We start from the raw sequence: 16,730 nt of genomic DNA on the forward strand, positions 1-16,730 counted from the left end.
TTGTAAGATTCCTCTAGGCACTGAACTGTTTCTTGGTTTTCTAAGGCTGCACCTGTGGCACATGGAAGTTCCTGGGCTAGGGGTTGAATCGGAGATACCAGCCCACGCCATGCAACACCAGATCCTTAACCCACTAAGTGAGGCCACATCCTCACAGAGAATATGTCAGGTTCTTAACCCATTGAGCTACAACGGGAACTCCTAAACTGTTAATATCTCTGCTGTCTCTGGACTCTTTCTTTAGTCTTGAGGGTGGGCAACTACAAGGCCTGCAGAGTGCAAGCAACATACAGCTTCCCTGAATTAAAAAATCTTTATTTTGCCTTCATTCTTCAAGATAACCTGCTGAGAGGAATTTGTTGGGAAGAAAATTTTAGTTTGACACTGACATTTCTCTCCTTCTCAGTACTGCCATTGGCAAACCCATGGTCAGTCTAATCGCTGTTAACCTGTAGGTAACACTTTCTGTGTGGCTGCTTTTATGGTTTTGGATTTGTGTACTCTGCCATCTTCTATATTGTGTCTAGGTGGAGATTTAATTTTATTTGTCCTATTTGGGATTTATTAGGCTTCCTGGATCTGAAGACTGACATACTGTATGTGCTGTGGAAATATCTTTAGATGTAAACTTCTTTAATACTGCACCTACCTATTGCCTCTCGCATCCAGGAATTTGAGTTAACAGCATATTAGACTTCTCAGTCTTCCATTCTCATTTCATATTTTCCACTTGTCTGTTGTATTCTGTGCAACTTCTTCAGACCTTTCTTCGAGTACACTAATTTTCAGCTATGCCAAATCTGCTGTTTAATGTGTTTTAGGCTTCAGATTCTAATACCACATGTTTTTTTCCCCTAGAAGTTGTATTTGGTCATCTTCCAAACTGTCGAGCTATTTCGGAGCATTTCTTAACTTTTCGGTACTCTTATTTTCTAACACACTTTGTTGTATAGTATGTATCTGATAACTCTGGTATCTGCCCTCCTTGACCATTTGTTTGAGCTGACTGGCTCGTGGTGGATTTCTTTTACTTTGGGTAAACATGTGATCTTAACACTTGTGGAAATTCTTTGAAGCCTGGATAAAAGTATCCCAACAAGCACTTGTTTCTGCTAGGTGCTAGAAGCTTACCTTCTTAGTGACATCTTAAATCACTGCCTTGGATATTTTTGTTTTGTTGTATTTCCCTTTTTAGGGCTGTACCCACAGCAAATAGAGTTCCTGGGCTTAGGGCCCAATCAAAGCTGCAACTACTGGCCTACACCACAGCCACAGCAACACCAGCTCCGAGCCACATCTCTGACCTACACTGCAGTTTGTGGCAATGCCAGATCCTCAACCCACTGAGCAAGGCCAGGCATCACACCTGCATCCTCATGTATACTAGCTGGGTTTGTTATTGCTAAGCCACAATGGGAACTCCCACTGCCTTGGGGTTTTTGAGGACCACATAGATAATGTGAATTCTGACCCAAAACCTAAGTGAATAGGTACCTAGAGGTTCTTCTTCCTGCTCTCCCCAGAACATTTAGGGTAGAACAGAGAAAACAGAACTTTGGCTCCAATGTTGGCTAATTCCTGTGGATTCTTAGGGTAATTGCCTTACATGTCCCCCAGTGTATAAAACATTCACACATTGTATCTTAGCATGCTATTCCATGAAGAATCATTACAATCTAGTTTACCATACTCCTGGAACTGGTAGTTTCCAATTTTAATCTGAATTATTGTATTCTTGAAGTAAAGCTCCCTTGAAGATGAAACTGTAACCTCCTATGGTAGGTTTTTTTGATAAGTAGGATTTTTACAACTATGCTCAAAATTAAGATTACTCTATAGTTATTAGCTTTACAGGCTTTGTTATCAGGGACAAGCAGCATCATTAAATTAATTGTATAGCTTTTCAGGTTTTTCCATGCTCTTAATTTCTTGATACAACACAAGTTAGGAATTACTTGGAAGTTTAAAAGAATGCCTAGAGGAGTTCTTCTGTGGTGCAGTGAGTTAAGAATCTGACTGCAGGAGTTCTCATTGTGGCTCAGTGGGTTAAGAACCTGACTGGTATCCATGAGGATGGGGGTGTGATCCCTGGCCTCATTCAGTGGGTAAAGGAGCCAGCGTTGCTATGGGCTGTAGTGTAGATTGCAGATGAGGCTCTAAGCCTGCACTGCTGTGGCTGTGATGTAGGCTGGCAGCTGTAGCTCCAGTTTGACCCCTAGCCTTAGAACTTGCATATGCCACAGGCGCAGCCCTAAAAAATAAAAAAAAAAAAAGGAGTTCCTGTCGTGGCTGTGATTAACAAATCCGACCAAGAACCATGAGGTTGCAAGGTTTAATCCCTGGCCTCGCTCAGTAGGTTAAGGATCTGGTGTTGCTGTGAGCTGTGGTGTAGGTTGCAGACGCGGCTCGGATCCCATGTTGCTGTGGCTCTGGTGTAGGCTGGCGGCTACAGTTCACATTCGACCTCTAGCCTGGGAACCTCCATATGGCGCAGGAGCGGCCCTAGAAAAGGCAAAAAGAAAAAAAAAAAAAAGAATCCAACTGCAGCAGCTCAGGTCACCATGCAGGTTGGATCACTGGCCTGGTGCAATAGGTTAAACGACCTGGAGTTGTTGCAACTCTGGCTTGGATTCAATCTAGCCTCTTTCCCCCACACCCAGTATTAACTTCACTTTTTCTAATGGTTACTAGCGAATTGAGGTTTTCTTTTTTTTTTTTTTTTTTTGAGGTCGGGGGGGTTATGCCCATAGCATATGGAAGTTCTTGGGCCAAGGATCAAATCTGCACTACAGCAGCAACCCAAATTACTACAGTGACAATGTGAGATCCTTAACCTACTGCATCTCAAGAGAACTTTTTTTTTTTTTTTTTTGCTTTTAAGGGCTGCCTCTGTGGCATATGGAAGTTACCAGACTAGGGGTCTCATCGGAGCTACAGCTGCTGGCCTACACCACAGCCACAGCAATTTGGGAGCCGAGCTATGTCTGCAACCTACACCACAGCTCATGGTAATGCCGGATCCTTAACCCCACCGATCAAGGCCAGGGATCCAACCCGCAACCTCATGGTTCCTAGTCGGATTCATTTCTGCTGTGCCACAATGGGAACTCCACACAAGAGAACTCTTGATCCAGGTTTTCCAATTCTTCATTCATTTCCTTCCATCTCTGCTTCTTTTTTTAAAACAAATATTCATAAAGATTTAAAGTTTTAAAATCATCTTCTTAGTTATATAATCTCTCATTCCTAGATAAAAGTATTTATTCTCTCAGAGGCAACTTATGATCTTCAGGCTTTCAGCTTGTCACAGTTAGGTAAAATGTTAGCCATGGGCTTGCCATATAGCCTTTATACAAAGCAATGAAATATGTTGCCTTTATACTCAACTTTTTTTTTTATCATGAATAGATATCAGGTTTTTTCAAATGATATTCTACAATCTATTTAGATTGCGTGATTTTTTTTATCCTTCATTTTGTGCGGTGTGTCACAATGATGGTTTGCTGATATTGAAACATTTTTGTATCCTTGGAATAAATCCCACTTGAGCATAGTGTATGATTATCTTAATGTATTACTGAATTGAGTTTGCTAATATTTTTGTGGATTTTCATCTTGTAGTGGCCTTGTCTGGTTTGCTAGCAGGGAAATGTCTGGAAAAAATGAGTTTGGAAGCATTCCCTCTTAAATCTTTTGGAAGAGTTTGGGAGGGCTGGTATTAGTTCCAAAGTATGACTCTGTACTAAAGACTGTACACAACTTACATATAGTGTTAGCATCATGATTTTCTATCATCTCTAAGGAATGTCCAAAAAAAAAATGACATTAAACTGCTAGGTTTTTAAAATTTTTATATTTCTAGTTTTCTTGTTAAACAGCCTGTTCAGTTTTAAGTTTAAGCTTGCCTTTTGTCCAAAACTGTATTACTCTGATTTATATATATCCTATATCCTTTTTGTCCATCTCAAAAATTCAGAAGTAATTAGTGTTCCTACTTCTTTCAGGTTTGTCAGTTTCTCTAGGCAGTTCCTGTTCTATTTTGAACCCATATGACAAAGATTCATGACTACTTTTCTTATACAGACATTCTCAAACCCATTTTATCCCCTTTGACAAATTTTGCCTTGATTTTTACTTTTTTATTTTTTTAAAAAGGGGCAGGGGGGAACATGGTTGGATGCTGGCTTTATCCCAATGGACATCTTATTTAAATAGCGTGCTTGCCAGTCCGAAAACATCTGTGCTAGGTTGTCTGTCTCTTTTGCATTACGCTTTGTCTCATCTTCCTCCTCCGGCAACTGGGAGAGTAATCTGGTGATACCTTTGCAAGAAGAACCCATGGATGGTGTAGTTTAACCCTTGCAAATCTTGAATTTTTGGTGCCTTCATATAACTTGACTTCACAAGCCAGAGTGGACACAGGATGCAAATTCTCAAGTGTGCTACAGCAAAAAGCAAAAGGACAGCAAGAAATGGAGCCAGATCCGAGTGGGACTTGTCAGCTAAGGTAAGAAGCTTAAACTTTATTCAAAGCTATGGAGCTAGCAAGGGACAGCGCTGTCAAATCCACCCTTGAAAGAGAACATGATAACAGGATATGAGAGCAGATTTAGGGACCCCAAGATATAAGAAGACAGGAATTAGCAATTTCACACATCCAAGAGGAACATGAAGGCGGAGAGAGGGGCAGCAAGGAGAGCAAGGTGGCATGATACTGGGAAGGAAGTGGGCAGGGAGCCCACAGCAGCTGTGGAGGGACTCCTCACTCCTTGCCATTCCAGAGGAAATAAAGTTCTAACACAAAAATAACCCCCCAAAACATGAGTTTGACTGCATAAGTGTCAAACTTCAGGAAAAATTAATACTAGAAAAACAAGAAACAAATGACAAGCCTGGAAAAATTATTTGCAGCACATTGACCTAGTTGCTTTAACATTCAGAGAGCTCATGCAAATCACTAACAAAAAGACTAGCAATCCAATAGAAAGACTAGCAAAGACTAAGCGCAGGAGGTTGCTGAAAAAAATTCAACCTCACTTGATTAAATAAGTGCAAATTAAAACAATTAGGTACCTCTTTTTGCCTGTTTGGGTTTTACTGTCTTCAGTGTTTGCCAGTGTTAGCAAAAGGTAGAGAAACCCAGGCCTTTTATCTATCATTAGAGAAACCTAGGTCTTTTATCTAGTATTAGAATATAGATTGGTATATTCCAAAAAAGAGGGGCAATTTGATAATATCGAAAATTCAGCTACCCTTAACCCAGCAAAGCTTACTCTAGACTCAAAGTATGAAAATGTCTAAAAATGTGTTCATCAAAGCTTTCCCCCCATTTTTGACCATAGTCTCAAACTGCTGGCTATACTTATCTGTATCAAAGACTGGTTAAATAAATTACAAAGAAACACTATGTGGCCATTAAAAGGAACTTGGACTTTTTGTGGGTTTTTTTCTTTTTCTTTTTGGGCCACACCAGAGGCATACGGGGGTTCCCAGGCTAGGGGTCCAATCAGAGCTGTAGCCGATGGCCTATACCATAGCCACAGCAACCCAGGATCTGAGAGCCTGCAACCTACACCATAGCTCATGTCAACGCCAGACCCTTAACCCACCGCATGACTCCAGGGATCAAACCTGTGTCCTCATGTATGCTGGTCAGATTCGTTTCCGCTGAGCCACAACGGGAACTCTCTGGAACTTGGAGTCTTTAGACTAAAAGATGTTCAAGGAATTTAAAAAAAGTGGTATTCCTGTTGTGGCTGGGTGGGTAATGAACCCAACTAGTATCCATGAGGATGCAGGTTTGATCCCTGGCCTCACTCAGTGGGTTAAGGATTTGGTGTTGCCACGAGCTCCAGTGCAGGTCACAGACATGGCTCAGATCTGGCCTTGCTGTGGTGGAGCGCAGGCCAGCATCTACAGCTCCAACTCGACCCCTAGCCTGGGAACTTCCATATGCCATAGGTACGGCCCTAAAAAGCAAAAGGCAAAGAAGGTAGTGTAGACTGTAGGATATGATCTTCTTTTGGCTTTGTTTAGCTAATTTTAAGGCTACATGTTTGTGTTTGCATTGAAATTGTCCAGAAGGATAGTGAAAGATCTTTAGCTGTAACTCTAGGGAATGGAAATAGGAAAGAAAAGCTTGCCCTTTACTCACTTGTATTTAAGTCTAACATGTGACTTTTACAGCAGAGAGAAATTGGGAAGAAATGCTCTTTTTGTAGTCTAATGCCTACCTACCCTTGTTAACTATCTTCCAGTCACCTCTGCCTAAGCCTCTTGGATCATTCAGCCCCCCCATGTGTCTGCTTCTACCCTCTTATTTGCCTTTGTTTATGCATGAACTATCTACCTAAAGGAACTTCTCTTGTACTCAGCCCTCTACCTCCGGGTCGAGACCCTGCCAGGCCACAGCTGTCCTGGCTCCTCTGAACCCACTCTCCTTGAGGGCAGTGGCCGTGTCCTTCTCTCTAGTGGCCACGGTAACAAGCATTGTGTCCATTCACAATAGGTGCCCCACAGATGAACCATGGCTCCCTGAGGCACTGTAATGCTATAGTCAAGACTTAACTGTGTTCACGCAATTGTTATAAGGCAAGGAAACAAATACTGTCCTTCAGCAGCAAAAGGAATTTTTATTCAAACTAAATTTACTCTTGAATTCTACTAGAGTTAAACCAGACCAACTCACTTCTGGCATTTTCTTGTTACTTAAGGTTTTACTGTTTGATATTTGACTTCCCTGGCACTGAAAGGTCATTCATTTAAAGGCAAGCATATAACAAACTTCACATACGAGATTAAAATGAGCAGTGAAGTTTTGCTAAGACACTCACCTTTATTACTTTTCATTCCCTAAGTACTCCTACTGCTTATAAGGAATAAGCAGCTGGATGAAATATTAGTTTTCTGTTTTGTTTCTTTTTTTAATAGACCCTTCATCGAAATTTCTTCTACAAATTATCTGAGTAACAGACACTTAGTTCTTTGGCCCACTGTTCTACTTTTTTTCCTTATGTTTTAATCTTATTAGTGTAAGGACAAATCCACATGCTCATAATTAACTCTTCTGTACTATTTCATAAAAGCTTAATTATTGGGAGCTCTTTCTTTCACTTGAAAAGGAAATAACCAGAGACTATTTCCTTCTACCCCCAAGTCACTATTTTTTTCCAAGAGCTCACTAGATTACTCTCAAATCTATTTCTATTAAAGTGTTACCCATGGTCTAGGCAATGTGGTTGTCTAGAGAAGACTGCTTTGTTCATGTTAAGACCATGGCCTCAATCTAAACCAACTATAATGGAAAAAATAAAAATCATTTAAATAAGATAAAGATAGCAAATACTCAAAGGAAAAAAAAAAAAAACAAACACAATAAACCATGGCCCAATGTGGTCTGCTAAGCTTTTTGTAATACGAAAACTAACCACTCCACACTTTTCACACATGGACAATCTGAGCCAGCCAGGGGGCAGTGCCAGGATTTGTACATAAGAAAGATGCAGGATTGGCATCCATGCTAGAAGAGAGGGTACTGGGCAGGGACTGGGCCTGCAGCCATGTTTGCACAGCAAGCATGCTGATCTTACTTAGACCATGTATTATAAAACAGTAAGAAAAACCAACCAAAGACTTAAAGCCTATATATACTGTCGCTGCAACTGTAATTTGGACTGTACCTTCCAAGTTAGATCTACATCGGTCAAGATATAAAGCCTGGAGATTCTCACCATGTGGAGGCAAGTCCTACAAACTGTTGTCTTATTCACCACACTGTCATACTTACCTAGCAAGTTTGCTGAGGCCAAGAACTTGCTTGTTAGGAAGATAACCGATATGGACCTTAGAGAAGAGACAGAGATCATGAGCTAAGTGAAAACACGGAACTTCACTGGGACAAAATAAGGAAATGTCATACAGTACAGTTACTATGTCATTCAACACAACTTTAAAACATCTAGAAGCTTTAAGACATAGAAAATGAAGCAGTTACATAAATGCCTTAACAGGGAAAATATATTAAGAATGACTATTAATGACAAACTTGAAGTATACCCATGGTATTTCCTGGTGAAGTTACTGTTAATTTTGTCTATGATAGTGCTACTCTGGATAAGTAAGAATTTTGTTTTTGTTTGTTTTTTGGTCTTCTCAGGGCTGCACCACAGCATATGGAAGTTCGCAGGCTACGGGTCAAATCAGAGCCATGTCTGTGATTTAGACCACAGGTCGCAGCAACACCGAATCCTTATACCCACTGAGAGAGGCCAGGGATCAAACCAGCATCCTCATGGATACTAGTCGGGTTTGTTACTGCTGCACCTTGACGGGAACTCCATGCAAGAGTATTTTAGAGATGTGTATTAATAATTAATAATGAAGAGTCATGTTGTCTATAATATTATAATAATATATTGAAAGACTTCTAACTTTTTAGGTTGAAAATCAAATCAGTCTCTTTTATTGTCTTTTTTTTTTTTTTTGTCTTTTCTAGGGCCACTCCCATGGCATATGGAGGTTCCCAGGTTAGGGGTTGAATCGGAGCTGTAGCCTCCGACCACAGCTATAACAACGCAGGATCAGACGCATCTGCAACCTACACCACAGCTCACAGTAATGCCAGATCCTGAACCCACTGAGGGAGGCCAGGGATTGAACCCGCAACCTCATGGTTCCTAGTCGGGTTCGTTAACCGCTGAGCCATGATGGGAACTCCAAATCAGTCTCTTTTTTAAAAAAAACCTTCTTTTAGAGAAATATGCTGAAAGAAAAATGTTATCTAGGATTTAGTTCAAAATAATGCAGTAGGAACGTACATAGAACAAGATTGGTCCTTTACTGTTAACTGTTGAAACTGGTTGATGGGAACATGGAACTTTTATAACCTAATCTACCTACTCTTACATGCGTTTGAAATTTTCTAAAATAAAAATTTTAGAATTTTCTATAAAAAAAGCTTTAAACAGAGATACCACTATGGAAAGTAACATAATATCTTTTCTATCAAAGGAAATCGTGGTTACTCCATTTTGCTCCAGTTTCGGCTGAAATGCCTTCCTGCAACCCCTCTCCTTTTTCCCTCTTCTCCCAGTAACAACTGGTTTCAAATTAGCCAACTGAGAAGAACGTGTGCCTTGACCTGACCAATGGGAAGGGGACAGGTACATCACCTGCATTAGGGATAAATAGGGAGGGTCTTTTCTTTTTGTGTGTGCTTTTTGAGTACCCGCGCCCTTCTGCAGAAATAAAGAGGCTTGTCAAGATCTCCCTGTGTTCATGTGTCTCATTTTCTGACACCGACGATCCAAGCCATGTCCCCAACACCACTACACACACATCAGAACACTAAACTAAAAAATACCAGAACATGCCAAACGTTGGTGAGGATGTAAAGTAACTAGGATGCATGAGAGCATGTGAAATGTAAACTGGTCCAACCAACTTGGAAAACTAAAAATCAGTATTTATGGGAGTTCCTTGGTGGGTTAGTGTTAGAATCTGCCACTTTGACCAGTGCAGCCCGGGTTCAATCCCTGGTCGGGGAACGGAGGTCCCACATCAAGCAGCTGCAAGCATCGTCCAAGAAAAGCAAAAACAAAAAACAAAAACCCTAAGTCAGTGTTTAATAAATTCACTTGTGTCCCTGAATTCCACTCCTAGGTATACTCCTAATAGAAAAGCATATGAGAGGAGAATCAAGATGACAGGGTAGGAGGACGTGAGGCTCACCACCCCCACAAACACATCAAAATCCATCTACATGTATCAATCTCTGACAAAGGCAAGAACATAAAACGGGAAAAAGACAGTCTTTTTGGCAAGGATTGCTGGGAAACCTGGACAGCTGCATATAAATCAATGAAACTAGAACACACCCTCACACCGTGCACAAAAATAAACTCAAAATGGCTTTAAAGACTTAAAATACAAGACAGGACACTGTCAAACTCCTGGAAGAGAACATAGGCAAAACACTCTCTGACAATAACCTTACGAATATTTTCTCAGGTCAATCTCCCAAGGCAGGAGAAATAAGAGCAAAAATAAACCAACGGGACCTAATCAAACTGACAAGCTTTAGCACAGCAAAGGAAACCACAAAGAAAACAAAAAGACAATTTACAGAATAGGAGAAAATAGTTTCAAATGATGCAACTGACAAGGGCTTAATCTCTAGAACACACAAACTTATACAATTCAACAGTAAAAAAGCCAACAACCCAGTGAAAAAAATGGGAAAAAGACCTGAATAGACATTTTTCCAAGGAAGATGTACAGATGGCCAACAAGCACATGAAAAAAGTGCTCAACATCCCTGATTATTAGAGAAATGCAAATCAAAACTATCATGAGATACCACCTCACACCAGTCAGAATGGCCATCATTAATAAGTCACAAATAACAAATGCTGGAGGGGGTGTGGAGAAAAGGGAACCCTCCTGCACTGTTGGTGGGAATGTAAGCTGGTACAACCACTATGGAGAACAGTATGGAGGTACCTTAGAAAACTATACATAGAACTTCCATATGACCCAGCAGTCCCACTCTCGGGCATATATTCAGACAAAACTTTCCTTGAAAAAGACACATGCACCTGCATGTTCATTGCAGCTCTATTCACAATAGCCAGGACATCGAAACAACCCAAATGTCCATTGACAGATGATTGGATTAGGAAAATGTGGTATGTATACACAATGGAATACTACTCAGCTATAAAAAAGAACGACATAATGCCATTTGCAGCAACATGGATAGAACTAGAGACTCATTGAGTGAAGTCAGTCAGAAAGACAAATACCATATGATATCACTTATACCTGAAATATAATATATGGCACAAATGAAAAAGAAACTCATGGACTTGGAGAATAGACTTGTGGTTGCCGAGGGAAAGGGGGAGGGAGTGGGAAGAAGTGGGAGTTTGGGGTTAATAGATGCAGACTATTGCCTTTGGAATGGATTAGCAATGAGATTCTGCTGTGTAGCACTGGGAACTATGTCTAGTCACTTATGATGGAGCCTGATAATGGGAGAAAAAAGAATGTATACATGTATGTGTAACTGGGTCACCATGCTGTACAGTAGAAAAAAAACTGTATTGGGGGAAATAACTATTAAAAAAATTTTAAAAAAAGAAAAATCTATCTACGTGTAGAATAATCTGCACAGAAAACCAACTGGAAACTGACAGTTGATCTCCTATATAATCAAAGCTGCAAAAAATATCTCCACATAACCAGGTAGAACAAAAGAAAAAAAGATGGCATGAGAATGGAACCAGTGTCCCTGGGAGACAGCTGTGAGCGAGGGAGGGTCCTCAGGGGCAGATCCTCGCCCTGGGAAGTTCCCTTGCTGGGATTTCTGTTTGGACACACAAGGAGCTAGAGAGGCCTGGCCTCTGCTCTTGGAGTGTAAACGTGCTGCAAATGTATGTGAAGAAATTTTTGCTGAAAATTTCTGATACCTAAAGAAGGAAACATATTCAGGTACAGAAAGCACAGAAGGCTCCAAATAAGATGAATCCAAAAAAACCCACATCAAGATACAGAATAATTAAAATGGCAAAAGTTAAAAGAATTATAAAAGCAGCAAAGGAAAATGTCACATACAAGGGAAGCCCCATAAGGCTATCAGCTGATTTTTCTGCAGATACTTTACAGGTCAGAAGGGAGTAGCATCATATATTCAAAGTCTGAAAAGGGAAAAACCTGCAACCTAGGATACTCTACCCTGCAAGAATATTCTTTAGAAAGAGGCAAAGATGGCATTCCCATTGTGGCACAGTGGAAATGAATCCAACCAATATCCATGAGGATGCAGATCAATTCCTGGCCTCACTTAGTGGGTTGGGAATCCAGCGTTGCCATGAACAGTGGTATAGGTCGCAGAGGCAGCTCAGATCCCCCGTTGCTGTGGCTGTGGTGAAGCCCAGCAGCTGTAGCTCCAATTTAACCCCTAGCCTGGGAATTTCCATATGCCTTGGGCATGGCCCTAAAAGCAAAAAAAAAAAAAAAAAAAAAAGGAGAGACAGAATTTCTCAGACAAGCAAAATCTAAAAGAATTCAGCAATTCTATATCTACCCTACCCTAAAAGAAATATTCAAAGGTATTTAAATAGAAAAGCAGAAACTATAAGAGAAAGTCACAACAGGAAAGGCAAATATATAAAAAGACTAAAGATGACTTAAATAAACTGGCACATAGATTAAAAAACAAATTTGTAAAAGTGATTATAATTAACAGCAAAAGGATCTGGCACTGCTGCCAGCTGCAGTGTAGGTTGTGAATATGCCTCAGATTTGGTCCCTGGCCCAGGAACTTTCATATGCTGTGGGGGCAGCCAAAAAAAATCATATCAAAATGAACCAAAAAACCAAGAAATAAACTTAACCAAGGAGGTACAAGATTTATATGCTGAAAACATAAAACACCAATAAAGTAAATTGAAGATTCCAAAAAAAAAAAAAAGGAAAGATACTCCACCTTCTTGGATTAGAAGAAATAATATCATTAAAATGGCCATACTAGGAGTTCCCTTTGTGGCTCAGTGGTTAACCAACCTGACTAGGATCCATTGAGGATGTGGGTTTGATCCTTGGCCTCACTTAGTGGGTTAAGGATCCGGCGTTGCCATGAGCTGTGGTGCAGATTGCAGATGTGGCTAGGATCTGGCATTGCTGTGGCTGCGGTGTAGGCTGGCAGCTACAGCTCCAATTTGACCCCTTACCTGGGAACCTCCATATGTTGCGGGTGCAGCCCTAAAAAGCATTAAAAAAGAAAAAGAAAAAAAGCCATACTACCCAAAGAGATCTACAGATTTAATGCAATCTCTATCAAAATACCTATGACATTTTTTGCCAAACTGGAAAAAATGCTAGAATTTATATGGAACCCCCTAAGACCCAGGAGTGCCAGAGCAATCCTGAAGAAAAAGAAGAAAGCTGAAGATGTCACCCTACAAGACTTCAGATAATACTACAAGGCTACAGTAAGCAAACAGAGTGGTTAGCACAGAAGCAGACATATAGATCAAAGAAAAGAATAAAACCAGAAATAAACTCACACATCTACAGTCAATTAATCTGCAACAAAGGAGGAAAGAATATTCAACAACAAAAAAAAAGACATTCTCTTCAACGAGTGGTGTTGGGAAAGCTGGACAGCTACATATAAGTCAATGAAATTGGAACAATCCCTCACAAGAATGCATTTTTGTTTATACAAAAATAAACGCAATGGAGCATCCATCGTGGCTGGCGCAGTGGAAATCCAACTAGGAACCATGAAGTTGGAAGTTGGATGTCTGACTTTGCTCAGTGGATTAAGGATCCGGCATTGCCATAAGCTGTGGTGTAGGTTGTAGATGAGGCTCAGATCCTGTGTTGCTGTGACTGTGGTGTAGGCCAGCAGCTGTAGCTCCAATTCAACCCCTAGCCTGGGAACCTCCATATGCTTCGAGTGCAGGCCTAAAAAGAAAACAAAAAACAAAAAACAAAAAAACCTCAAAGGAGGAGTTCCCTGGGGGCCTTGCAGTTAAGGACTCAGTGTTGTCATGGCTTAGCGTGAGTTTTGAAAAAACTCAAAATGTTTTAAAAGACTGAAATATGACATAACATGACAAACTCCAGAAGAGAACATAGCCAAAACATTCTCAAACATAAATCATCACAATATTTTCTTAGATCAGCCTCTCAAAGCAAAAGAAATATATAAAGCCAGTAAACTCAGAGACATAGAAAACAAACTTATGGTTACCAAATGGGAAAGGAAAGGGGAGAGAGACAAATTAGGATACAAACTACCATACATAAAATAGATAAGGAACAGAGTTTACTGTATAACACAGGGAACTATATTCAATATTGTGTAATAATCTATAATGGAAAATAATCTGAAAAAATATAACTGAATCACTTTACTGTATACCTGAATCTAATACAGTATTGTAAATCAATTATACTTCATTTTTTAAAAAATTAAAATAAAAATTTTTAAAAGAAGAAATGCATCCGTCTATGCCCCAGAAGAATGTTGGTAAAATAAGGTCAGATACTATAGAACTCCTAGAGGAAAACATAGAATACTCTTTGACACAAATTGCAGCAATATGTTGTTTGATCCACTTCCTACAATAATGACAATAAAAACAAAAATAAACTAATGGGACTTAATTAAACTCAAAAGCTTTTGCACAGCAAAGGAAACCATAAAAAAAATAAAGTAAAAGACAACCCACAGAATAGGAGAAAATCTTTGGAAACGATGCAACCAACAAGGGATTAATTTCCAAAATCTACTAACAACTAATACAACTTAACAACAAAAAAAACAAGCAACCCAATTAAAAAATGGGCAGATCCAAATAGACATTTCTCCAAAGATGACATATGGATGGCCAATGGGCACATGAAAAGATGCAAATCAAATGCAATGAAAATCAAAATTACAATGAGGTACCACCTCACACCAATCAGAATGGCCATCATTAATAAGTCCACAAATAACAAATGCTGGAGAGTGTGTAGAGAAAAGGGAACCTTCCTTCACTGTTGGTACTAATGTAAATTGGTGCAACCACTATGGAAAACAGTGTGGAGGTTCCTCAGAAAATCAAATATAGAACTAGCACATGACCCAGCAATCCCATTCCTGGGTATCTATCCAGACAAAACTGTAATTCAAAAAGACACATGCACCCATATATTCACAGAAGCACTATTCACAGTAGCCAAGACATGGAAACAACCTAAATCTCCATCAACAGATGAATGGATTAAGATGTGGTGTATATATACACAATGGAATACTACTCAGCCATAAAAAGAACAAAATAATGCCATTTGCAGCAACATGGATGGAACTAGAGATTCTCATACTAAGTGTAGTAAGTCAGAAAGAGAAAGACAAACACCATATGATATCACTTATATGTGGAATCTAAAACATGGCACAAATGAACCTATCTACAAAACAGAAACAGACTCATAGCCATAGAGAATGGATTTGTGGTTGCCAAGGGGGAGAGGGGAGGGAGTGGGATGGACAGGGAGTTTGGGGTTAGTAGATGCAGACTATTACATTTAGAATGGAGAGGCAATGCGGTCCTACTATTTAGCACAGGGAACTACATTCAATCTCTTGGGATAGAACGTGATAGAAGATAACATGAGAAGAAGAATGTATGTATATGTGTATGGCTGGGTCACTTTGCTGTACAGCAGAAATGGACACAACATTGTAAATCAACTATAATTTTTTTTTTGTCTTTTGTCTTTTTTTGTTGTTGTTATTGTTGTTGTTGTTGCTATTTCTTGGGCCGCTCCCAAGGCATATGGAGGTTCCCAGGCTAGGGGTTGAATCGGAGCTGTAGCCACCGGCCTACACCAGAGCTACAGCAACGCGGGATCCGAGCCGCGTCTGCAACCTACACCACAGCTCACGGCAACGCTGGATCGTTAACCCACTGAGCAAGGGCAGGGACCGAACCCGCAACCTCATGGTTCCTAGTCGGATTCGTTAACCACTGTGCCACGATGGGAACTCCCCGTCAACTATAATTTTTAAATGTAAAAAGTAATAAAAATAAACATAGGAAATAAAACAAATGCTGGTAGCAGTATTGTTTGTAATAGCCTCCAAAACCCAAAACAAACCACCAAAAACAACAAACAAAAAAAGAGGAAACAGCACAAATGTAGTGTGTTTGTAAATGGAATTATATATAGCAATGAAAATAAATAAACTACAATGACAGGCAATAACATCAATAACTCTTACAATGTGGAACACCTAAGAGTACAGGCTGTATACCCCACCTGGTTATATACAGTAGTTGAAAAACAAGCAAAGCCAATCAATCTATAACTTTACAAATCCATACTGGTTACCTGTGGGGTACAAGATGGGTTAGGGATTAACAAGTCAAAATAAAGCAAAATTATGATATGGCAGAAGATAAGAGGACAACTCTTGGTGACCCGCAAGTTCTCAGAGGGATATTTTAACTACAACAAGCTAGATAACATCTAGCTCACATTAGATTCATTTTTCCTAATATAGAAAGGGTTGGAAATAAATTATATCCACTAATACTATAACCTCTGCCATAAGAAATTCTGCTGTCATTACTGCTCAAGTCATATTATACAAAAGTCTACGCTGGATCAAATATTATTTAGTCAAAATAAAGGGCAAAGGTTTTTAGAGCCTGCAGCAACTACCTGGGGGGGTGGGGGGGGAAGAGGGCCTTTAATCTCATTACTAACCTATTAACATGGTATTTACTATGAAATGCTTGCCCTGAGGGCCTTCTGCTACATTGTTTTTGTTTTGTTAACTACCAGTTATTAGATTAGTCAGGTTGATAAAGAGTAAATGGTTATGTGTAATTCTAAATATCTGGGATATTGGGAAATAGCAGATGACAATTTAAAATATAATAATCCTAACTTTAAAATTGTCATTGTGGGAATTCCTGTAGTGGCTCAGCAGAAACGAATCTGACCAGTCACCATGAGGTTTGGGGTTTGATCCCTGGCCTCGCTCAATGGGTTAAGGATCGGGTATTGCTGTGAACTGTGGTGTAGGTCAAAGACAAGCTGGATCCAGCGTTGCTATGGTTGTGGTGTAGGCCACTGGCTACAGCTCCAATACGACCCCTAGCCTGGAAACCTCCATATGCCGCGGGTGCAGCCCTAAAAAGCACAAAAATAAATTAATTAATTAA

General features: G+C 39.9%; 1 protein-coding gene across 3 annotated transcripts in view; it reads right to left on the bottom strand.

Annotated features, from left to right (window-relative positions):
* The window catches only part of GCH1 (GTP cyclohydrolase 1), a 108,293-nt gene that overhangs the window by 61,238 nt on the left and 30,325 nt on the right, over positions 1-16,730 (bottom strand). For 2 of the 3 annotated variants that reach the window (XM_047767388.1, XM_047767387.1), the window contains exon 3: positions 7,787-7,842. In XM_047767388.1, the coding sequence (XP_047623344.1) occupies positions 7,787-7,842 (56 nt within the window). Of the gene's footprint in view, positions 1-3,186; positions 4,443-7,786; positions 7,843-16,730 lie in introns of those variants that run through there. The other variant, XM_047767389.1, reaches the window with a different exon arrangement.

Source organism: Phacochoerus africanus, chromosome 2, assembly GCF_016906955.1.
Source record: "Phacochoerus africanus isolate WHEZ1 chromosome 2, ROS_Pafr_v1, whole genome shotgun sequence".
NCBI classification, from domain to species: domain Eukaryota; kingdom Metazoa; phylum Chordata; class Mammalia; order Artiodactyla; family Suidae; genus Phacochoerus; species Phacochoerus africanus.